At 41.7% G+C, this 26,270-nt stretch overlaps 1 protein-coding gene across 1 annotated transcript in view; it reads right to left on the bottom strand.

The window, feature by feature from the left end:
* Positions 1-5,356: 5,356 nt before the first annotated feature.
* Positions 5,357-26,270, bottom strand: part of eif2s2 (eukaryotic translation initiation factor 2, subunit 2 beta) — a 34,026-nt gene continuing 13,112 nt past the window's right edge. The window contains exons 5-9 of the mRNA XM_048550307.2: positions 23,490-23,590; positions 21,225-21,373; positions 15,403-15,459; positions 8,906-8,991; positions 5,357-7,817 (exon numbers count right to left, since the gene is read on the bottom strand). Of these exons, the coding sequence (XP_048406264.1) occupies positions 7,642-7,817; positions 8,906-8,991; positions 15,403-15,459; positions 21,225-21,373; positions 23,490-23,590 (569 nt within the window). The 3' untranslated portion in view covers positions 5,357-7,641. The remainder of the gene's footprint in view (positions 7,818-8,905; positions 8,992-15,402; positions 15,460-21,224; positions 21,374-23,489; positions 23,591-26,270) is intronic.

Genomic DNA, 26,270 nt, shown 5'->3' with positions numbered 1-26,270 from the left:
GTCCCTCTCCTTGGTGAATACCGATGCAAAGTACTCGTTAAGAATGTCACCCATTTTCTCTGAATCAGCGCATAAATTTCCTTCTTTGCCCTTAAGTGGGCCAATCCTTTCTCTAGTTACCCTCTTGCTCTTTATGAATAAAAGGCTTTGGGATTTTCCTTAACCATGTTTGCCAGCAATATCTCATGTCCTCTCTTAACCCTCTTAATCCCTTGTTTCAGATTCGCTCTACATTCCCGATATTCTTGCAAAGCTTCATCTGTCTTCAGTCGCCTAGACCTCATGTATGCTTCCTTTTTTCTCCTGGCTAGTCTCACAATTTCACCTGTCATCCATGGCTCCCTAATCTTGCCTTTTCTATTCCTCATTTTCACAGGAACAGGTCTCTCCTGCACACTAATCAACCTCTCCTTAAAAGCCTCCCACATATCAAATCTGGATTTACCTTCAAACAGTTTCTCCCAATCTACATTCCCCAGATCCTGCCAAATTTTGGTATTGTTGGCCTTCCCCCAGTTTAGAACTCTTCCTTTAGGACCACGCTCATCTTTGACCATGAGTGTTGTAAAACTTATGGAATTGTGGTCACTATTTCCAAAGTAGTCCCCTAATGTAATTTCAACCGCCTGGCTGGGCTCATTGCCCAACACCAGGTCCAATGTGGCCCCTTCTCAAGTTGGACTACATACATACTGCTCTAGAAAACCCTCCTGGGCGTTCCTTATGAATTCTGGTCCATCTTGACCCCTAACATTGAGTGAATCCCAGTCAATGTTGGGAAAGTTAAAATCTCCCATCACCACCGCCCTGTTGCTCCTACATCTTTCCATTATCTGTTCACCTATTTGTACCTATATCTCACGCTCGCTGTTGGGAGGCTTGTAGTACAGCCCCAACATTGTTACTGCATCCTTCCTATTTCTGAGTTCTACCCATATTGCCTCACTATTCGAGTTCTCCATAGTGCCCTCCTTCAGTACGGCTGTGATATCGTCTTTGACCAATTCCTGCAATTCCTCCACCCCTTTTACCTCCCTCTCTATCCCACCTGAAGCATCAATATCCTGAGACAACTAGTTGCCAATCATGCCCTTCCCTCAACCAAGTCTCAGTAATAGCAATAACATCATACTTCCAGGTACCGATCCAAGCCCTAAGCTCATCTGCCTTACCAATTACACTTAAAACAAATGCACCTCAGACCACCTGTCCCTTTGTGTTCATCATCTGCTCCCCGACTACTCTTCCCTTTAGTCACGCTGACTCCATTACCTAGTTCCCTACAGGCTTTAGTTACTACCTCTTTTCTGTCCAATATTTGGTTCCCATCCCCCTGCCACATTCGTTTAAACCCTCCCCCACAGCATTAGCAAAAGCACCCCCAAGGACATTGGTTCCAGCATGGCCCAGGTGTAGACCATCTAATTTGTAGTAGTCCCACCTTCCCCAGAACCAGTTCCAATGTCCCAAAATATCCAAAGCCCTCCCTCCTGCACCATCTCTCAAGCCACGCATCCATCCTAGCTATTCTTTCATTTCTGCTCTGACTAGCATGTGGCACTGGTAGCAATCCTGAGATCACTACCTCTGAGTCTCTACTTTTTAACTTGGCTCCTAGCTCCCTAAATTCTGCTTGTAGGACCTCATCCCGTTTTCTACCTATATCAATGGTGCCTATATGGATCACGACAGCTGGCTGTTCACCCTCCCCCTTCAGAATGTTCTGCAGTTGATCTGAGACATCCCTGATCCGTGCACCTGGGAGGCAACATACCATTCGGGAGTCTCGATTTCAACCACAGAACCGCCTATTTACTCCCCTTACAATTGAATCCCCAATGACTAATTGCCCTTCCACTCTTTTTCCCGTCCTTCTGTACAGCAGAGCCAGCCACGGTGCCATGAACCTGGCTACTGCTGCCTTCCCCTGTTGAGCCATCTCCCCAACAGTATCCAAAACGGTATACCTATTTTGGAGGGAGATGACCGCAGCGGACACCTGCACTGCCTTCCTGCTCTTTCGGTCACTGTTTCGCTTTCTCCCTCAGCAATCTTAATCTGCAGTGTGACCAACTTGCTAAACGTGCTATCCACAACCCCCTCAGCATCGTGTATGCTCCAAAGTGAGTCCATCCGCAGCTCCAGAGCCATCATGCGGTCTAACAAGAGCTGCAGCTGGACACTTCCTGCACGTGTAGGAGTCAGAGACAATCAGTCATGCCCCTGAGCTCCCACATTGAGCAAGAGCAGCATAAAACAGGTCTGAGATCTGCTGCCATTGCTAATGTTAAACTTAAACTAGATGTCAATTATCTAAGTTATCTTACAAAGTGCCTCATCTCCCCTCCTTGACTAATGGTCACCATTTGAAATTAGGGATTCCTGCATACTGATATTAAATCAGAACAGGCAGGAGTTTATTGAAAGCTGGCCAATTTGACAGTCTTCACACACACTTTATTTGCACGTCCACAGAACTGTGCAGCAAAAGGGAAGGGCAACACCAGAAAATGCAATTTTAACCAATTACATAAACTCAATACTTGCTACTGCTGGATTTTGCTGTTCAATTTCTCCCCCACAGCACCTCCTATCCCCATAAACTGGAGTTCCTCCAGCCTACCAGCCCCAGCAACCTTCTCATGTGATTCAGTCATAACTTTTCTTTGATAACATTCTTGGAAAGCACTTCAAGCTGCTTTGTTATTTAAAAGGTGCTATACAAATGCAAGTTGCTGTTTGGTTTTGAAACACTGTAGATTTCCTTTTGTTTGAAAAAACAGAATTTGGATCCAGAAATCAATACCCACAAACCTTTTCCATTATGACAATGAAGCATTGTCTGCAGGGTATATTTGGATTCTGATAATGTGTTTTTTTTAAAAAATGGGATGTTAATATTGCTAGATGGGTCAGCATTTGTTACTTGTTCCTAACTGCCCCTGAATTAGTGGCATATCTGCTGAGTGCAGTGGGCATCGACCAAAACATGTAGGAGCAGAAGTAGGTTGTTCAGCCCAACTGATGATCCTCAACTTCATTTTCCTGTCTTAGCCCTATAACTCCCGATTCTCTGACTGACTGAAGATTTATCTCATCCTTGAAAACATCTAACAACCTAACTTTACAGCCTTCTACAATAAAGACTCCCACAGATTCACTACTTGATTATTTGGACTTCCCATAAGTGCTTGATAAAAGGTACCATACATTAGGCTGTTGAGGCAGTGTAACAGCATAGAGGATGGCTAACCAATAAAAGATATAATCAAGGCAAAAGGTGGCATTTCATGACAGCAATCTGTAACCAATGATGTGCCACATCAATCAGCACTGGGGCTCCAATTATATACAGAATATACATTCATTACTACTTCCCACCTCTTCACAAAGCCAAGATGACAGATTCTACAGTAGGATATAGACACATTAAGCAAGTGAGCAAAACTTAATAGATAGAATATATCGCAGCAAAATGTGAGGTGGCACTTTGGCAGGAAGGTGCTATATACTATTTACATGTGTTTACTGCCTCATTATCCCCTCAATTTAACATTTTTGAAATGCTAGTAGTCTTTTACTGTGAAGATTGATGCAAATGTTTTATTAACATTCCCTGCCATTTCCTTCTTCCTGTTATCCCCTCTCCAGCTTCATTGTCCTTTAGGCTCTCTTCCTTTATATATTTTTTAAATAATCTGTTTTCACACCACTTGCTTTTTTGCCTGCAATGTTTATTTTCCACCCTCTTCAAAGCCAACACAACAAGCAAAGATGCTTTCCTAATCCTCTGGTTCACTACTAATCTTTGCCATGATGCATGTTTTCTTCTTTCAATTTGATGTTATCATTAACCTCCTGCCAAATGTAGTCAGTTTATAATCTACCTGTTCACATGACACACTCCTTGAGCAAGTGGAACTTGAACCTGGGCCTCCTGGCTCAGAGATAAAAATAGTACCACCACTGCAGCACAGCCAGTTTATATTTTCTTTTTTCCTCACTCACTATATCCTTGCTGAGTCATTAGCCAAGACATTATTATGGGCCTGAGTCACGTATGGCTAGTACATTCAAGTAAGACACCTTCAGGTCTGTAGTCAGTAACATAGACTTCAAATCAGCAGCCCAAGGACGGATAGTCTCCAAACATAGAAGTATGTGCTTAATGAGTTTTTTTAAAAAATCATAACTATCAACTACTCTACACAGGTTGACATGGAAATTTTCCTGCCTTAGCAAGGGGGCTTCAAATTGATCGATCTACTACTACTGTGGCCAAATGGTCTTAACATGCCAACAGCCAGTAAATATTCCTATTCCTTTACTTGACAATGCCACATGTGCATTTTGAGGCAGGAACGTTGTGAGGCATAATGACTGCACTCACTGTTGATCCAACTCAGAGTGCAAGGTTATTTTCTTACAGTTCATAATGAGGTACCAACATTAACAAAGCTAGCACTCATTATTCTGGTGCCTGAATTCTGGTGAGGGACTCCCTGAATATCATGATGATAGAGCTGGTACAGGAGTTACACTTACGGAGCACAGAAAAGGCCCTTTGGTCCATCAAGTCTGCACTGACATAACTATCACTAAAGGTACGCTAATTTCCTGCACTTGTTTATATTTTTCAATAATGCCTCTACTCAGGAGCATCCTGAATGTGAAAACCTCTTTGCTACAGAATTATGACAAGATTGCACTTTGCACCTGAGGTGTTTTAAGCTGGTCTTAACAGAGACATAAATCAAGGCATTGCTGAGATCTGAACTCTCCATTCCCTGACTACTAGACCAACACACATATCCAAACACACCTATAAGGCCATTACTAAAGTAGCTCACTTACAACTTTAAAATATATCTGCAAAGCATGAACATTCAGAGCAAGTTTGACAAACTGGGATTGCAATACTTGCCAAATGCTTACTTCAGGGGGCCCAGCACAGACAAGAATAGCTGTCTTCTACACTGTAGCCATTGCAATTCGGTACGTATATTCAAGTTATTCAACCCTGCTCATTCTTGTTGTTATGCCCTGCGATGTGTTTCACATATATTATTCTCACTGAGGTACACAACTTAAAGTGGTATGGGATATGTCAATCCAACTTCGATTTACAGCCAAAAAGGCAAATAAAATCATGAGTGCTCTTTTCATTCCACCCAACACAATGCAAGTTGAAGACTCTGATGTAGCTAAAGTTTTGAAATGTAACAGACCAGTCTACAAAAGGTCTTTGGATTTATTTTTCAAACACTGGGGCAAGCAGATTACTTTTACCATGTACATCATGGTCTGGGAATAATGTAGCAGCTGGTTTTAAAATAACTGACTTCAGTGTGCTGCATTGTAGTTACAAAAACCACTTTATTCAGCACCTATAACATTTCTTAGTGTCAATTTTAGGACAAAGACAAAGTTAGTAAAGCATCCTTATGTACTCATGTTGAAATGGATGGAGACAAAACCATTATATCCATTCTCAGGTCTTAACAGCCTTAATGTCAAAAAGACCTCAAAATACTGAGCAGGGAATATGTGTATCTGGTTTACCTCAGAAGTCCTAAGTTTGTTTCTGCTTTAAGAACTTCAGAGGATCTATGAGAGTAACAATCAATAAGCTAATTCAAAAATGAGGCGCACAGTCTCTACTTCAGAGCAAATGAAACTGATAATGTAAACACGTTTAGTCTGCTCATGCAAACTCACTGTAAAATGGTCAACTTTGCTAATGTAGCAAAGGCTACCTCTGCCATCCCAGACTGTGACTTTCTTTGCTCTTTTCCAACCAGAAATGCAACCCAATTTTTGTCAGCTTTTACTAACCGTGTTAAAAGACAAATGTTTCTTTCACCAGTTTTTACAGGAAAAAAAAGCATTGCTGGTGTAATCAGGAAAGGTGACCTGACTTAACTTGCACTAATTACTTCGTATTATTGCAGGAATGCATTTGAGAGAAACATTTTTCTATTCCTCACACCCAACTGTTTGCTGACTGGGTGGAAGAATTTGATATTAAGACCCAGCACCAGTACAAATTTAAAACAAATCCACATGCTTCCCATTCAGATCTGAAAACTGTTTGGAGTTGACCATGTATCCAATTGGGAAAACATTTCATACTTCGGTCAGCTGTTTTAATTTGGAGGATGAGATTTTGTCTTTGAGATCATGTCAAATATTGGTCATGCTTCAGTCATGGTCTTGGAGTGCACCGTAGGTGAGCAGATCTAAATAGCAGTTTTTTTTAAAAAAACTTTTCCCGCCGGAAGCCAAACCCTACTAAACAAAATGCATTCAACTGGAGCAATGTTTGAGTGAGGGATTTTTACAAGAGTATAATGAGGACAGACTGATATGCCACTCAGGCAACTCATTAAATAATCCAAGCACCAAAAGATCAAATAATTTTGATTGAGACCCAAGTCTTAAGGAGTCCAACTTCTTTCAGATTTCCTATCCGCAATCAAACATTCGCTTTGAACTTACCACCGGAATTTACAACATCCTTGAAATGGGAAACTGTGTAGCCTTGCTGCAGGGCAGCGGCCTGGTTAAAATCCAGCCAATATACAGCTGACTCAGTTACAGCCAACGGAGGGCTGTTTTTGCATGGGCTTCTGAGAAGTATTAACATAAAGACATTTCTGCCAACATAAAACACATCACCTATGCTGCCCAAACGCAAGTGGCTCCCTTTGGTTTCGCAGTTTGGAGAACAGACAGCTGCAAGAGAGATCTTACCTTTGCTGCTAGCCTCCAAGTTGGTGCCTACGCTTTGAACGTGCTAGAAGTGGCTGATGGTCACAACCAGCTCGACAAGAGTCAGCTTGGGTCAAACATTACCAGAAGCAGAGGAGAATAGCTGTTAACCACTAGTTTTACTATTTTATTACATATTTTTCTTGCACGCTCGTCACCAGATGTACAATCCAGAGCCTGTAATCGGTTCAACAAAGGCGTCACGTTTTTAAAACCCCCTCCAAACCAATCTGCGGCTAAATATGGATAAACCTTCCACGCCACTGCAAAAATCAGCATAGATTATGCTTTGCAACTCAGGCCTCACCCTGGCATCAGAAAGATTTCAACTTAAAGATGGAATCAATTTTAAAAGTCCACAATTTTAAATATTTTCAGGGAATTTTTTTAATAAATTTCAAAACTTATTTAGCGTAATTTGGTCATCATCCCTCCTCCCACCCTCCCTGTTTAAAAAACCAATACAGCAGCCAGACAGCAAATAACCAGCCAGGGTGAGGTATAATCAACAAGAAATTATGCACACTTAAACAACATTCAGTGAATCACTTCCAAGCTCCAGGAAATTGAGCTGTACCTCCAGCAGCCTACAAGGTATAAAAGGCAATTTTCTTCCTGCATTTATACTGCAGACTGGACAAGATATGAAGAGAGAGCAGTGCAACAGTACTGTTACAATACATTGAGGTTCAGGAGGACTTCATAGAATAATGCTCACCATTAGTTTATTTTCCTCCTCCCCACCCTCCCGAGTCAGCAGCATTTTATTGTTGTATTTTAATCTGCTTAAAACCCAACCCCTTGTTTGGTAAAACAGTCCTATTACATTAAACTCCCAGTTCCTGTTCTCTCCAGTGGTTAAGGTTTAGGTTAATGTGCTTTGGCACGGAGCTGTGCACGCTTGCTAGTAACAGCCTGGAAGCCGGTTTTGATGCTGGCCACAGAGCAGCGAGAATGACAAGTTTCACACTGCAAGAAATACAGCCGTGTGTCCTTTTGCAAGATGGTGTCTGGCGACCGACAGGTATGACAGGTTACGTACTCCTCTGCAATGGGATGGCAACAGCAAGGAAGAGGGAGATCAGGATAAAAACACAAATGCAAGTTAAAAATATTTCACAGAAAATGCAGTACAATTCTACTATGTTTTCTTAGATGAAAAACAAACCTAAATGTCAAAGATTAAAAGTTTAAAAAAAAACAGCTGTGGAGCCTGGAAATCAGACGCAGAAACTAATTTCTGGAAAAACGCAGCAAGTCTGGCAGTATCTATGCAGAGAAAGCGGAATTAATGTTTCAGGTTCAATGACCTTGTTCAACATGGTTCCAAGTGATCACTGGACCAGAAATGTTAACCCTGCTCTTTCTCCACAGATACTGCCAGACTTACTGAATTTATTAAGCAATTTCTACTTTTGGTGTAAATGTCAACAATGCCGAGGCATGAAGCACTGAAATGCAGCAAAATAAATAAGACTAACAAACATTTGACTATAGTACAAATGAAAGTGCTATAATAACTCAGCAGGCCTGGCAGCAGAGAGGCAAAGCTAACATTTGGAGTCCCTTGACCCTTCATCAGAATCTGGTGACTGGACTAAAATCATTAACTCTGCTTCTCGGTTTACAGCTGCTGCCAGACCTGTTGAGTTCCTCTAGCAATTTCTGTTTTTATTTCATATTTCCAGCATCTGTAATTGTTTAATTTGTTTACATATTTGAATGTAGGATAATGGGACAGCAAGGGCAAAGAAACAAAAGCAATTTAGATGCCCAATCTATACACAATGCAAAGAAACTAGGATATTTTAAGATCACCTTTGAAACAAACTTAATAGCTGTTTGAAGTCAAATATCTATAAGAGTGTCAATCACCCCATCTCTAATTCTGCAACACTACTTTGTACAACAGACAGAAAGGTGAACCCAGACCAGAAAACTAAGAGGAATAAAAGAGAAATTAGAAGGGAAATTAATAAATAAAAATCATTTTTTCCAATTGGTTTGTATTTTACAGAGTTCAGTGAAGTCCCCCTACATTCCTGATGGTCAATAATTTATCTGTAGAAAACCCAGTTTCCTAACAATTTCCCTGCCTCCATATGAATAAAGTAGATCATCCAATGATACTCACTGATGTATCTCCTTAATACATTTTCTATTTGTTTTTGCTGGAACCTCCCTTTAATTACAAGCTGATTGTTGCCGTCAATGGATCCACTATTAAAAAGAAAATAAAAGCTCGTGTCAAGTAAAATATTAGCATTTAAATTTGTCACAAATATTTCAAATGCTTGACGCACAAGGACGACAGTCTCAAATACAGCAGTCATTGCAAGAGTCATTGCTCTCGTATTTCATACCTCAGTTAAAAGGATTCGACGTGCTTTGTTCGTAACCTTATCAACCTGTCCTGCTATCTTCAAGGTGCTCATTCCTTCAAACACCTCTGTTCTGCCATTAATGATGAATTATCCTGCCTTGTTTCAACTCCCTAAATGCCTCAGCTCTTCTCAACTGAAGTTCATTTGCCACTCTTCTGCCCATTCCATCAATACCTTCCTGCAATCTAACCTTTCCACCCTCAGTATCAACCACGCAGACAATGTGTCTCATCTACAAGCTTGTCACGCCCAAGACATCTACATCTAAGTCATTAACATACACCTCAAAAAGAAGGGGTCTTAACAGCAAGTCCTCCAGTTGCAAAGGCACCAGTCAACCCTTCTAATAATGAGCCAATTTCAGGACTAGCTTGCTGGATTCCCCATTTCACATGGGATTTTAAAAGAAATATCAAATCACTGTTACATGGGGCCTGGCAAAATCCTTACCAGACTACTTCAACTGCATTGCCATCAATCGTCCATGGTTGGACTAAGACATATATGTGGATTTGCCTCAAAATACTATAAAGGGTAAAGCAGACGCTACTGAAAGAATGTGGAGATCAAGATATTAAACTGAGACGTCTTCCTAGTCCGATAGCTGAACATACAAGATTGACCACACTTTGATAATGGGGAAGACTTCTGATCAGTCTTTCTCAACCAACATGTAAAAGAAGATCACTCTTACTTCAGTGCTGAAAGAAAGGTGAGCTCATAAATGTTGCAGGTGAAGTGCCTTCACACATTTCTCAGAAAATTGTGCAGAAAGCATTAGAGCAAACAATATGTTCTGGCCTTCCTGCATATGGTGGATGTTTTGAAATAGTTATCTAATTAGTCCCATTCTCCTACTCTAAAGCCTGCAATCACAGCAAAAATATTTCCCTATTCTGTTGAGAAAGTTACAATTGAATCTGGTTCCAGACCATGCATAACAACCTGCTGTGAGGAACAATTTCTGTCCATCTGATTGTGTTTCCTATTACCTGAAATGGCCAAGTTTTGATGAACAATTTTGTATTCTCTACTGAGACGGCATTACTGACAGTGATGGTGCCTTGCCTTGAATTCTGCCAGGGTACGTGTAAAAGCTATTCAATTACCTTTCCCAAGTTTCCCAAAGTAATGGCAGTGGATCACTTTAAGGCTGTTAAATGACAAGCAGGTAAATGGTGTCATGAACTTACCCCAAAATTCTGTAGTCATTGCTGCAGCTACATGACTGACGCTACAGTACTCAGTTAAAACTTTATTTTACAAATCAATCACATTCAAAGCAGTAGTCAACAGTTCACATTTACAAAATAATTTTTTAAAAAAACCAGCCCTTAGAGGTCAATAAATATCTAGACAGTTGATGATCTCATCAAATTAATTCCTTTTGTACGCTTGGAGGCCGGTTTATTAGAATTCCATCCCAATCCTTTGATCACCCTGATTAAATTTAAAAGCCACTTTTTGGCTTCATTGGCAAGTATTTTTTGGATTTGTTTATAATACTTTGGTTTTCACAATGGAAACAAATGCAATGATTTTACCAAAGGATGGCGTGCACATGGTCTCAAAGCAAATGCTAACAGAAACTAACTCGGGCATCAACTCATTTAATGCAGCCAGCAGATTGCTAAGAGCTCAGGCACAAAACTCTAATGATCCTTTTCCAAGTGAATACCGAGTCAACGGGTTTTCCAAAGTGATTTGAAAGAAAATAGCATACTAGTTTAGGTTTCAATACCACCATGCCAAGTTTGCAAATACTAAAGTGATGTTGGAATAGGCCTGAGATAGCAGGTACTGCAGATGCTGGACAATCTGAGATAACAAGGTGCAGAGCTGGATGAACACAGCAGGCCAAGCAGCATCAGAGGAGCAGGAAGGTTGACGTTTCGGGTCTAGACCCTTCTTCAGAAAAATGATCTTTCTGAAGAAGGGTCTAGACCCAAAACGTCAGCATTCCTACTGCTCTGATGCTGCTTGGTCGGCTGTGTTCATCCAGCTCTGCACCTCGTTATCTTGGAATAGGCCTAACTTGGCATACAACTGGCAAAAGAATTGCACAGAAATTAATCCAAATAAACAGGCCAATCACCCCAACGGCCCAAGACAGCTTTAATGATCCACGTGCCCATCGCCTCCCAGTTTGCTTAATCTTGCCAGATCTCTCAGCCTACAGAGGCAAAAGGATGGTAACCAGAGAACACAGATTCCAGGTGACTGCAAAAGAGCCAGAGGCAAAACAAGGTGAAATTTCCTTTTCTCTAAGGCAGAAAATTGTTAGTCAAGGACAATTTCTGCAAGGGTGATGGTAGCAAATTCTGTGGCATGTTTCCAAAGGGAAACAAATTCTTGAAGCAGAAATTTGTATCACACCAAGAAGGACAAACAGCAGAGGAAAGGGACAGATTAGATATTTCCAAAGACCTGGTGCATGCCTGAATGGCATCTGTGATGAAATCATTTGATGATTCTGCATGCTTCAATTGCCATCATACCTTAGCTGCTTCACAAGTGTCAAAATTTTTCAAAGCACCATTACCTCCTTATATTAGCTCTCCATGCCTAAGACTACTTTATCAGGAGGGAGGGGAGGGTGGGGTTTCAATGTCTTTCACCTGGTTAGGAGGGATTGCCGAATCAGGCAGGAAACTGAATAAGGGAATGATTTATAGCTTCGACTCAATAGTTTTGTATATCAACAAGAAATAAAAAATCTCAAATTCTTCACAAATATTAGCATGTTATTGGCATCTTTACTACAGAGCCACAACTTCTCCAACACACCAATGGTTTTTGCTGAACGCTGGTGCCTGAAAGTAGTGGTGGCGGTGACATCATAGATCGGATCATTTAAATAAGTAACATGTTAAACACTATATGCAGCAAGTAAAAGAGAAACAGAATGTATTAGGTTAATGACATGGAAAGTACAAGCACTGATCAAATAACAGTTTAAGATGTTGATAACTACTCAGCTGATTAGCATTACACACTAGGACAAAGTAAATATTTTGGAAAGCCAAAATATTTAAAGAAGGTGAAAAAATGGATTTGAGGGGTTTAGGAGCAGGGAGTGGTTTAAGCAGACTTTTCCAAACCACAGAGTTACGTCAGTCAACCTACAACGATGAGTCGAAGCTCCACATGAGGCAGAGGAATAACTTCTCAAAGATACACGACTGGTGGTGGCAGCAAGATAAAACACAGCAAAGCTACAAGGAAATTTCAGACAAATTCCGTTCTGTGTGTCACTGGGGAACCAATCCAGAAGAGCAAAGAATGGATTGATAGGTGCATGGGGAGAGAGGTAAGGAAATATAATTTTGGACAAATGCTCTGAAGGAGTCAAAAAATGAAATTATTAATGTGCGTTATCACGACAGAATATTGGTGATTTGGGACCGTTTCCTCAGTATCTGAGCTCAACTGTGATTTTCGGGGTGGGGGGGGGCTAAGAATAATGCCTCAATTGCAAGCAGATTCAGCAGCTGGCATACACACTGCTAAATGGAAGAAGTCTGATGAAATAAATTAAGACACAACCCAATTGCTTGAGCAGTTCAAGTCTCAACATAGAAACAGGGATTCCTCCTTGTACACAAACAGCATGCCAGACAATGCACATGAAACACTACAGCCACCCTGCCACAAGCCAGCTCATTCAAAACTCAATGATAATGGGAACTGCAGATGCTGGAGAATCCAAGATAATAAAATGTGAGGCTGGATGAACACAGCAGGCCAAGCAGCATCTCAGGAGCACAAAAGCTGACGTTTTGGGCCTAGACCCTTCATCAGAGAGGATGTTGGGGTGAGGGTTCTGCAATAAATAGGGAGAGAGGGGGAGGCGGACCGAAGATGGAGAGAAAAGAAAATAGGTGGAGAGGAGAGTATAGGTGGGGAGGTAGGGAGGGAATAGGTCAGTCCAGGGAAGACGGACAGGTCAAGGAGGTGGGATGAGGTTAGTAGGTAGGAGATGGAGGTGCAACTTGGGGTGGGAGGAAGGGATGGGTGAGAAGAAAAACAGGTTAGGGAGGCAGAGACAGGTTGGACTGGTTTGGGGATGCAGTGGGTGGAGGGGAAGAGCTGGGCTGGTTTTGGGATGCGGTGGGGGAAAGGGAGATTTTGAAGCTGGTGAAGTCCACATTGATGCCATTGGGCTGCAGGGTTCCCAAGCAGAATATGAGTTGCTGTTCCTGCAACCTTCGGGTGGCATCATTGTGGCACTGCAGGAGGCCCATGATGGATATGTCATCTAAAGAATGGGAGGGGGAGTGGAAACGGTTTGCGAATGGGAGGTGCAGTTGCTTATTGCGAACCGAGTGGAGGTGTTCTGCAAAGCGGTCCCCAAGCCTCCGCTTGGTTTCCCCAATGTAGAGGAAGCCGCACCGGGTACAGTGGATGCAGTATACCACATTGGCAGATGTGCAGGTGAACCTCTGCTTAATATGGAAAGTCATCTTGGGGCCTGGGATAGGGGTGAGGGAGGTGGTGTGGGGGCAAGTGTAGCATTTCCTGCGGTTGCAGGGGAAGGTGCCGGGTGTGGTGGGGTTGGAGGGCAGTGTGGAGCGATCAAGGGAGTCACGGAGAGAGTGGTCTCTCCGGAAAGCAGACAGGGGTGGGGATGGAAAAATGTCTTGGGTGGTGGGGTCGGACTGTCGATGGCGCAAATGTCGGAGGATGATGCGTTGTATCCGGCGGTTGGTGGTGTGGTGTGGTCTGTGAGAACGAGGGGGGATCCTCTTTGGGTGGTTGTGGCGGGGGCAGGGTGTGAGGGATGTGTTGTGGGAAATGCGGGAGACGCGGTCAAGGGCGTTCTCGACCACAATGGGGGGCCAGTTGCGGTCCTTGAAGAACTTGGACATCTGGGATGTGCGGGATGAGGCGGAGGAATTGGGAATAGGGGATAGAATTTTTGCAGGAGGGAGGGTGGGAGGTGGTGTATTCTAGGTAGCTGTGGGAGTCGGTGGGCTTGAAATGGACATCAGTTACAGGCTGGTTGCCTGAGATGGAGACTGAGAGGTCCAGGAAGGTGAGGGATGTGCTGGAGATGGCCCAGGTGAACCGAAGGTTGGGGTGGAAGGTGTTGGTGAAGTGGATGAACTGTTAGAGCTCTTCTGGGGAGCAAGAGGAGGCGCCGATAGTCATCATTGTAACGGAGGAAGAGGTGGGGTTTGGGGCCTGTGTAGGTGCGGAAGAGGGACTGTTCCACATAACCTACAAAGAGGCAGGCATAGCTGGGGCCCATGCGGGTGCCCATGGCCACCCCTTTTGTCTGTAGGAAGTGAGAGGAAACCAGCCCAGCTCTTCCCTTCCACCCACTGCATCCCAAAACCAGTCCAACCTGTCTCTGCCTCCCTAACCTGTTCTTCCTCTCACCCATCCCTTCCTCCCACCCCAAGCCGCACCTCCATCTCCTACCTACTAACCTCATCCCACCTCCTTGACCTGTCCGTCTTTCCTGGACTGACCTATCCCCTCCCTACCTCCCCACCTATACGCTCCTCCCCACCTATCCTCTTTTCTCTCCAACTTCGGTCCGCCTCCCCCTCTCTCCCTATTTATTCCAGAACCCTCACCCCATCCCCCTCTCTGAAGGAGGGTCTAGGCCCGACACGTCGGCTTTTGTGCTCCTGAGATGCTGCTGGGCCTGCTGTGTTCATCCAGCCTCACATTTTATTATCATTCAAAACTCAATCCCACTTTTCTAGAAAGGATATTCCTGTTGCCACAAACTTGCAAGTTTGGTGAATGAAGCAATTAAAATTGGGGGGGGAAAAGCAGCAGCTTAGGAAAGGAAAAAGAAATTTTGATCCTTGCCTGTAAATTGGCAGCATCTTTGTTGTGCCAGCTGAGAGATGTTATACTTTCAACAGATTTCTCTCTCTCATTGTTAAACAGATGCTTAATCAAGGATTAGGACATCACAAGGCAAGCTCCCCACAGTCTATATGCCATTGAGCAGAAATATCTTGCTAATGTAAACTTCCTTCTCTATTGCTTCTCTTCTCTCAAAAATCTGTTGCACTGAGCACTTCAGAACTGTCTACGGTCGAAGAATTTAACAGCTCAGCAGACATTGTGACAATCACATCAAAACAGAGAGGGACTACTTGGATTCCTATCTTTCCCCTCTTTCCTCCCCTAACAAACTCTCCCAACACCCTTCATAAACAACTGAAGTGTTTCAACTCACATTATACGCATTTTAGTTATAGAATTCATAAAGAAAAACACTTCTTACCTTGTACCCAACTCAGCCAACAGAAATGCCAGAAGATGCTTTGGTTGACGATGTAGCCTAAGATCAGGAAATTTTTAAAAAAATCAAAATTGTTTTGATGTCAAATACAACCTTGCAAGTTACAGCTCTACAGCCACGTATGCTTTAGTTATTGAGGTAATAATGCACTCTTTAAGAGCTAATGAAGTCTTCCAGACCTTCCCAGTTGAGTTGAAAGGTCCATTGCAAAGATAATTACCATCCATTTCAATCAGAATAAGGGTATTCTGACAAAATATTTTAAAAAGCTATTTCTTGCATCAGTAATTAATGCCAAATATACTTTTTAAAACAAGGGTGTACCAAACAGGTTTAAAACTGAATATTACATGATTTTACAGAATGTCATACACAACACCAGCATAGACCCATTGGTTACTTTAGAAGTTCTGTGTCTAATGAAAACAAAGAAACAAGCAGTGATTATACAGACAAGCATCAAAAATGAACAACAGATTCAAGACTTTTTTTAAAAATTGTAAGTGGGGGTCGGCTTTACAGATACTGGTATTTTTCAGAAATCCTTCATTCTAACATCAATAAAATAGGGTCCAATACTTCTGTTCAATAACTATTCATCAGAAACTTGTTATATTCATTTGTCCTGACAAAAAGTCATTGGAATTTGAAATACTGACTGTTCCGAAACTGCCATCAAATCTGAACATTCCAACTATTGTTGGGTTCTGCACAAAAACTATTAATATTGTCTGTTCTATTTTCATTGAAATTGTTTGAAAATTCTGATTTAAACAAGAGGAGCTCATGATATCTTAGAGATTTAGACTCACAAGGAATCTGAATCAGTAACTCTAGGACTTATATCTGTATCTTTAATAACAGACCATCTTCAGCTCCTCCACAGACCTCAAATAATGACTGCAAGCAAGTCTGATTAAGTAGAATAATTTTAAAAGAATCTGACACAACGGAGAAAAAAGATGTTTTATGCCACTTTCCAAAAAGAAAATATAGCCTTTTTATTCATAAATACAGGCATCATTGGCTGGGCCAGTATTTATTGCCAGAACCTTATCCAGAAGGTGGCGGTGGTTGAGCTGCAGTCCACGCGCTGTCGGTAGACAACACTGCCATTAGGGAGGAAATTCCAGGATTCTGAACTCGTGACACTGAAGGAACAGAGATGTATAGGTGGAAAGATAAGTTGTGACGAGGTTACAAACAGCTCCCAGCGAGATATTGATAGATTAAATATGTAGGCAAGTAGTTGGCAAATGAGAGTATAAGTGTGGGGAAATGAAAATCTTTTCATTTTGGAAGGTAAAACAACAGCATTATTTAAATGGACACAAACTGAAGCATACTGCAGCATAATGGGACTTGGGGGTACTTATGCATGAAACACCAAGCTAGCCAACAGGCAAAGCAGGTAATATGAAAGGCTAATGGAATGTTGGCCTTTATTTCAAAGGAGTACAAGAGTAGAAAAGTCTTAGTGCAACCAAAGTGTTAGTGAAACTGTGCAAGGTCCTGGTGACACCACATCTGTGGTGTGAGTAGTTTGGTTCCCTTACTTAAGGAGAGATATCATTTTATTGGAAGCAGTTCTGAGAAGCTCACTGGGATGATCCCAGCAATGGAGGGATTGTCTTATAATCAAAGTCTAAATAGGCTGGGACTCTGCTCACTGAGCTAAGAAGAATGAGAGGTGATCTCATCAAAATGTCCCTAAGGGGCTTGTCAGGCTAAGTCCTTGGGAGAATCTAAGACCAGAGAGCATAGTCTCAGCATAAAGGGCACACAGGTGGTTGAGTATTTGTGGAACTCCTTGCCACAGACAGCTGTGGAGGCACAGTCCTTGTGCATATTTTGACTGAGATTCTTGATCAAGAAAGGGAATCAAGGATTATAGGGAAAAGGCAGGAAAGTGCATGTGGGGAGAATCAGATCAGCCATTATCCTACAGAGGAGTACAGTAGCCTCGAGGGGCTGAACAGCCTCTCGTTCCTTTTTCACATGATCTTATACTTCCAAATCAGGGTGCTGAATGGCTTAGAGGAGAACTTACAGGTACTGCTGGTGTTCCATGCACCTGCTGCTCATTTGTTCTAGGTATTAGTGAACATTAGATGGAAGCAGACGTCAAAAGAGCCTTGGTGAATTGCTGTGGTGCATCGTGCAGAGAGAAAAAAAAATGTTGCTCCTCAGTGTTGGTGGTGGAGCGACTGCAGGCTTGTGAAAGTGGTGCCACAGGGGAAGCTGGTGCAGTGTTAATGTTACATGACTAGCAGTCCACACTCCCAGGTTAATGTCTTGGGAACACGGTTTGAATCCCACTGTGGCAAATGTGTTGAAATGTGAAATCAATAAAAAGTTGGAATTAAAAAGCTAGTCTGACACTGATCATGTCAACGGTCCTAAAAACCTGTCTGGGTCATGAATGCCCTTTCGGAAAGGAAATCTGCTGCCCCACCTGGTCTGGCCTACATGGGACCCTACACACACACACACACACACACACACACAGTAATATCCTCTAACCAGAACCCTCAGTTCAAGGGTAGTTAGGAAAGGGCAATACCCAGCCAGTGACACCCACTGCCCATGAACAGATTAAAAACAAACTAGGAAAGTAGTTTGAGCATTCTTGTAGCTACACTCATCCAAACAAGAGGTCAGTATGTCCCACAAGACCCACAAATACCACGAGTAACCCAACTGTTCATCGGCAATCGCAGGGGTTTTAAATCCAACATTGGATCTGTACAGCATGTTAATTTGAAGGGATCTTCTGGAGTAGTGGTAGCATCCCTACCTCTGAGCCAGGAAGCCTGGGTTCAAGTCTGACCTACTCCAAGAGGTGTGGTAACATAAATGATCAAGTTGATTAGAAAATATCTTCAGTTTGTGCGATAACAAAGAGTGGAGCTGGATGAACACAGCAGGCCGAGCAGCATCTTAGGAGCACAAATTCTGATGAAGGGTCTCGCCCCGAAACATCAGCTTTTGTGCTCCTAAGATGCTGCTTGCTGTGTTCATCCAGCTCCACACTTGGTTATCTTGGATTCTCCAGCATCTGCAGTTCCCATTATCTCATCTTCAGTTTGTGAATTGGCTGACATGTTCACCTGTGGCAAAACTGATTAAACATTAAGGAAAGTTGACCCTAAGCATTTCTGCTCCGCCCCCTCACCGAACGGTGCCGACCCTAAACGCCAACTCTCCTGTTCCTCTGATGCTGCCTGGCCTGCTGTGTTCCTCCGGCTCCACACTGTTGTCTGACTCCAGCATTGGCAGTTCTTACTATCTCTGAATAAACATTCAAGTGCTTTCCTGGCTACTGAACTTTTTCTGGGGAGTCTCTGTACCTCTGAAAGGTGCTGCTTAAATGCAAATGCAATTTCTTTGTGGCTAAATTTAAAAAACTAACATAGGTTTATTTACCCTCAACCAATAAAATCTAGTGACACCACCTGAAATTTAACTTTAGTTAACAAACTGGATATTTAGAACCCAGTAAAACTAACAAAGAATAACTGCACAGTTTAAAGAAAGTAAAATGTCTAAATTCTGTAATGTAACATCTTGCAGTATGATTCAGCATGTGAATGCAGAGGCTCTGCTCAGGTTAAGAAGAAGTTCTAGCTGTATCATAGAAGTTTTGAGATACACTTGGATGAATCACAACCATATAAATTGGCACAAGGGTTCACTTAATGTATAGACAGCATAGAGAACATTCTGGAGCCATTACATGCTTGTGCAACTCTATCCTTCCATCATCTTTTATTAGTTACAAAATCAAAGAAGGGTATCAGATGAATACAGGAGCCATTACAGGATCAAAGCCCCAAAAAGGAACAGGTACAGAAAGGACTTTTATCATTTAAGAAAGGTGAGGCAAGGTTCCTAACAGCAACAGGGCAAATGACATAATCCGAATAGCAAAATATAGAGTAGAATGCAAGAACGGCGGGATCAGCCGGCTACTAATTCAAACTGAGGTCACAAAGCTGAGTTATGAAGTCAAGAGCTCCAAGGCAACAAGCCTGCTGTGGAGCTCCAACACAGAACTAATTGCTCTGTGGCTCCTTAAAGTCTTTGGCTTTTTAGTAGACATAGTCTGACCAGTCCACTCTCCAGGGCCAGATTCCAATCTTGAAAAACCCATTAGAGAGGCAAATACATTTTACTTAAATTCCGCAGTTTAAATAACCACCCTGCGCCTCCATTTCCCAAAATATAAAAAGGTCAACTACGATTTCAAGATGCTGTTGACAGTACAAAATGTTCTTAGTGTTTCCTCAGGAATGATGCTTGTTGTCACGTCTATTCAGCCCTCATGTAAAACATGCACTATTAATAAGTTTAGCATGGTGTTCACACAACAGAGGCTGTGGGATTAACAAAAATATTTGTCTTAACATTGCCTTTGTTAAATGTACAGTTTGTGTAATTAAACAGCTCTGCTTTAGGAGTGAATTGCAGACCTTTTACTGTATTTTTTCCATATATAAAAGTAACAATAAAGTTTCTGTCTAATACACAATTCAGGTACATCAGGGCTTTACGGTTCTGAGGAAGGGTCACCAGACCCGAAACATTAACTTTTTTCCTTCACAGATGCTGCCAGACCTGCTGAACTTCGCCAGCAACTTTGTTTTTGTTTGCTTGTACATGTTTAATTCAAACTAGATGCAATTTCTGCTCAAAGAAAATCCCATTCCTCAGTGCTACATCATCGTACTTTAGCATATAAGAATCAACGTTCTTAGACACTCATTGGGTGCTCAAACCAGAAACAACTTGCGCTCCTCCTCCTATTAAATGACATGGACTTTTGTTGCTTTCACCAATGCTGAAAAATAATTAGATGCTTTGCATCTTTTCATTTTAGAGAAAGCTGTGTGTGCCCTAGTGTTGTAATGTTTCTGCTAAGGTGCACTAGATCGTGCAGCAACTTAGAAATTACTGCACTGACCCATTCCAGGGTAAACCTCTGCATTGGCTTGGGGAGGGAGGCGGGTGGTGGTTGGAGAGGGAGAGAGAAAGAAAAACAGCTACACATTGAAACTTTACAGACAGAATATCTCTATGGTATTAACTAAAATTTACTGGGTAGTAATGATATCACTTTTATCACTACATTGCTTCCCAACAACTTTCAGAACATATTCTCAAGTATTTCAGTATATTTAGAATGTTTCCATCTTGGAGACCCTAAACATACCAGAGCTTTTCAAAATATGGGGTGCATTACAAACAGCATTTGGTGCGAAAAAAGCACACAAGCATTAAAAAAAAGCAAAAGCTTCATATGTTGCATTAAACAACCATGATAAACAAAACCACAGGTAAAACCAAACTAAAATACGTGTGGTATAAAGGGAGACTAGTAGAATGGGAGAGCTACAAAAAGCATCAAGGGATACAAAAGGAATAGAAGTGCAAGGGTGTGTTAAAGAAAAGGAAGGAATATCAAAACATATGAAATTTTAATAAATAAAGTAGTAAAGGTGAATGCCAGACAATATTATTTTTAAAAGGACGAATGACAGAGATGTTAAATGAAGACAGTGTCCATTTTCACAGAAGACAACACACCAATAGTACAAGGTGTCTAAAATCTAAACGAAGGCAAAGAACATCTTGGAGCAAGAGACAATGGATAAGAGTGTAGACCTTGACGTTCTGTGGATTGAAATATGATAAACAAAAGCTTGTTAAATGTTCTGCAGTTTGCTTTTTTGGATTAATATTGTGACTGATCTCTGGAAACCTACAATAAAACACAGCTGAAGTGATTGGTACTGAAAACTTACAGTTTACAGATATCTGTGAAATTCACAAACGACGTCTTCTTGGTTCCTACTCTGACCACCTGAGGTGGTTTCATTACAAACTTCCGCTTCTCTCCAGCCACCATATCAGGATTTTTTTCTCGCATGATGTTGAATACACGAGTCAGCAACTGAAGTACAGGAGGTGACAATGCATATTAACATAAATTATTACACCCTGATTTATAGACACATGAAAAAGTAAATAATTAGCTTGAAATCAAAATCTACAGGAGATAACAAGGCGAGTGCACTGAACATTTATGGGAATAAAAACTTTCTGGGATCCACATAACTGGAAACTTCTTTCATACAAGGGATAGATACAGCTGTAAATGTTCATTTCTCTGAATTTTTTTTAAAAACTTTTGTAGTGACATCTGTAACAAAGTAGTATAGGCAGTCAAGAGGAGGTGTTGAACTTTTTGCTGGAAGTTTAATTCTCAACTCTGAATACAAACTTAAAAGGTTTTCACCTCCAACCATCAATCAAGCAGGCACCACTCACGTCCCTCTACCATTACAACAAATCTATGTTCCCAAAAAAGAGATTTAAAGAAACTGGAGATTCATCTTTAAATCTCAGCGACTCCAAGATTAACCCTGGACAGCAGGCAACACAAGTTTGGATCAAACAGAACCAAGATGTGGAAGTGTTGGTGTTGGACTGGGGTAGGAAAAAAAGTTAGAAGTCCCATACCACCAGGTTACAGTCCAACAGGTTTATTTGAAATTGCAAGCTTTCAGAGTGCAGTCTCTTTGTCAGATGCAGTGAGAGAGAAAAGCACACAGACACAGTTTAGAGAGAGCGCTCAAGGGCTAAGGCATCAAAAGATCATACAACTGCCGTGCGTGGAGTGATAGATACTAAGTCTCTGTAGGTGACCAAAAGTGTCAGACAGTGTCAACAGCTGAATAACCAGCAAAAGGATGACCTATAATCCGATTAAAAAGAGTAAAACTTTCAAACAAATGTCATAAGACTTTGTGCTACTAACACGTAATTTGACCCACTAATTGCACAAATACTGAACTAAGTGCTGAAGAGATTGGATATATTTTTAAAAGTCTGAGGAGCACAGTAGTAACATCAAAATACTCATATCCACTACAGTAAGAGAAGATGATAAACAGATGGGCTGGCTCACTGCTTGCAAAGAGGGATACAATGGTGGTAAGTGCATACTTCTCAGTAAAAATTCATTAATATTCATACATCACGTAAACAAACAAATGAGCTTTACACAGCAATAATTACTGTTAAGTGACTATAAAATTGAATCAACATTTGAATCAAAGTGCTGTATCATTATTTTAGGAATAATGTCTTCTTTAAAGAGAAGATCAGTCAGGAATGTAGAAAAACTCTGGATTTTGCAACAGAGATGCAACACAGTCGTGTGCACAGCATAGAATATTTGCCTAAACTGATAACATGGAGAAAGAGAAATGTCACCATGTAGCTAACAAAGTCCCAGCCCATCTATCTCTGCTTATAACTCAAATCCTCTAGTCCTGACAACATTCTGGTAAATTTTTCCTGAACCCTCTTCAATATAATACCCTTCCTATAACACAGCGACCAGAACTGCACACAGTACTCCAAAAATGGCCTCAGTAATGTCCTGTACAATCTCAGCATGACGTCCCAACTCCTATACTCAACAGTTTTGAGGTGACACTGAACCAAGGAGGAAAAATAAGTTAGTGAGATGCAGAGGTTTCAGTACAATAAAAAGAAAGAAAAACAGCATCTTGGTAGACAGTCAACGCTGGGGTGGAGAGGGATCAGAACGAGTTTCAGGCACAAAAGCATTCAAATAGAGACTCTGAATTGTGGGGTTTCAACAAAATAAGCATAGCAAAGGTCAGTGATGTCGACAGTAAAAAAAAAAAAGAGGGTGAGGGGACATGGTTTTAAATCATTATCTTGATGGAATATATATCAAGTGAAGATACTTCGATTTTAACATAAGCACAACTGCAAGTGCAATTTAGGTCTCAAACGGGAGGTGGCCTGGAAAGTACATGTAGGAACTTGCTGCCTGCAGCAAGATATCTAACAAACCAAAACACACCTACACAATAATGTTTGCAATAAGCATTTGCTGCTGAAATAGTTCTCTCTTCTTTTCATTCCATTAATACATGAATTGAGATGAAAACACAAAAAGGGAGAAAAAAAAGAGGAAGAGCAAAGACAGCACGGGCATACATCAAAGCACACAAGGCAATTTGTATTTTTACCTCATCGTAAGTGTAGTCTCGTTCTGATCCTGCCCAGGCTGGACCACTCTGAGTGGAAAAAGTGATGCCATCATCCCTTTTACTTTCATCATCATCAAGTTCTGCAGAAGTAAACAGAATCAGGGAAGAAGAGATGCAACTATATGAACATAAAGTACACACCCTTAAAGTTTATAGGAAAGCAAAACCTACAACACAATGCAAGTGTTTGCACATTCCACACACTTATGGATAAAAGCATCAAGAAGTAGAATTATAGGTCTGAAACCCAGACATTTTCACAAAATGCCGTGCAGAGTTTTAAAAAAAAATTCAGCTTACAGTTGCAATTCAACATGGTGGTTAGCACTGCTGTCTCTCAGCACCAGGAGCCCAGGTTCGATTCTAGCCTCAGGTGTCTGTTTGTGTGGAGTTTGCACATTCTCCCCATGTCTGCGCGGTTTCCTCCCACAGTCCAAAGATGTGCAGGCTAGGTGGATTGGCCATGCTAAATTGCCCAGTGTTCAGGGATGGATAGATTATGTGGGTTATAGGGGGATGGGTCTGGGTGGGATGCACCGAGGTTCAGTGTGGGCTTGTTGGGCCGAAGGGCCTGTTTCGACACTGTAGGGATTCTAATGCTAATTTCTTGCATTCCGCTCAGTACTGCATGGTGCTGGACTTGTTATCTGCTCCACTGCTCAAGCAGTGATTCATTCCCACTCTTGACTAGCAACCCTCGGCCAGGCTGACCTGAATTGAAATCCAGAAAAATCCAAACTTGAGCAGGGCCTCAGTTCCAAGGCTGCTGATTTTGAATGAACGCATCATATTTAGACATCTGTTAAACCAGTGAATTCTGCTTGAAACTTTTTTCATTTACAATTAAGTCATGAAACCTGGTATATTGCTGCTTCGACTCCTGTTGATGCCATGCTAAAAGCTACTGAGTTTAATTTTAACTAATTTCAAATCCTAGCTATGAGAACAGCAGTGCAGCTTTATTTAGCCTCAGCATTTCTGGACTTGAGAAGGACAGGAAAATCATAGCCATTTCCTGTTCCTGACTGCTAAATGATAATAGATAAGTTAAATGAAGCAGGGAAGGTGGAGACTCATTAAACACTAATACTGACATAGACCAAATGATATAATTGTCTTGTTACTTTATTCTTACACACTAGTTTAATTCATATATGCAGGTGGATGTTGAACAGTAATGCAGTTGTGCGGGAATGCAGGGTTTCCTTTCCAGTTCATGTAATCAGCTCGTGGCCAGTGTCAAATGAACAACAGATACAGGAGAAGATTAGGCAGTGTGTACAAACTTGTATGTAACGTAAGTTCTGCCTTTCCTCCTCAATTGGGATGAAACCAAATTGAAGGGAATGGTTAAGGGTGTCGCAGATTTTACAGCTTGGAAAGAGGGCTCTCAGTCCATCATGTCTGCGCCAGTCAAACATCCTTCTGATTCCCTTTTCCAGCATTGGCCCATTGCTTTGAATACTATGATATTCCAAGTACTCCACTAAATACTTTAAACGTCTTGAGGGTTCCTGACCTTACTACCCTTTCAGGAAATAGTTCCAGATACTCACCAGCTTCTGGATGAAAGAAAATTTCTGCAAATCCCCTCTAAATTTTTAGATCTTAAAACTGTGCCACCTGAATACTGAATCTTCCAAGGGGAAATGTTTCGCCATCTGTGCCCTTTAGAACTATGTACGTTTCAATCAGATCTCTCACTCGGCGCACTCTACTCCAAGGAAAACAATCCCAGCCTATTTAGCTAAACTGGTCCAGCCCACACAACATGCTGGCAAACTGCCTCTGCGCTGTCCCTGATGTAATAAGATCCCACCCATTTTGCTGCAACCAGAACAGTACAGTACTCCTGTGGCCTAACATTATATATACTTCATTATAATCTCCTCACTCTTGGATTCAATGCCTTGACCACAAGTATCCCACATGCCGCCTTATATCTACCCTGTGTTCAAGGATCAATGTACGTGTACTTCAAGGTCCCTCCGATCCTCTGTACTTTCAAGATGCCTACCATTCATTATGTACTCACTTTTCTCATTAGCTCTCCCAAGACAACATCTCCTCACACATTTCAGGATTATATTCCATTTGCCATCCCCTCTATTCCACCTGTTCACCCCATCTACACTGTTCCATACTGAAGGGGACAGCCTTAGACTTTTAACCGTTCCAATTTTAAGTCATCTCTGACCTTGTTGCCATGCCTCCTATATTCATGTCGAGTTTGCTAGATTGTCAATATTTAAAATAAAACATATGCTTTTGGCTTTGCACATCAGGACAGTTATGTAATTCAAACCCTACTTGCAGCTGCAGGTACAAACAAAAAGCTTACTTAAGTTACATGAAAAGTTTGTAGAGAGCTCTAGAAAAATGCGAGCAATTATTTAAACATTATTAAATCGAATTCCCAAGATAATTTTGTGTTTCATTTCTCTTCTTTCACCACTTCAAAGTATGATCAAGCTAGGGCACTTTACAGAACTCTTATTAGGTATCATTGGGGCGGCACAGTGGCTCAGTGGTTAGCACTGCTGCCTCACAGCACCGGGGGCCTGGGTTCGATTCCAGTCTCAGGCAACTGCGCAAACTCCACACAAACATTCTCCTAGTGTCTGCGTGGGTTACCTCCAAGTGCTCCGGTTTCCTCTCACAATCCGAAGATGTACAGGTTAGGTGGACTGGCCACACTAAATTGCCCGTAGAGTGCAGGGAGGTGTAGATTAGGTGGGTTATAGGGAGATGGGTCTGGGT

This window comes from Stegostoma tigrinum, chromosome 19, assembly GCF_030684315.1.
Source record: "Stegostoma tigrinum isolate sSteTig4 chromosome 19, sSteTig4.hap1, whole genome shotgun sequence".
Lineage (NCBI taxonomy): Eukaryota > Metazoa > Chordata > Chondrichthyes > Orectolobiformes > Stegostomatidae > Stegostoma > Stegostoma tigrinum.
The sequence above is the reverse complement of the archived record's forward strand: the minus strand, read 5'-3'. Positions and strand labels throughout refer to the sequence as shown.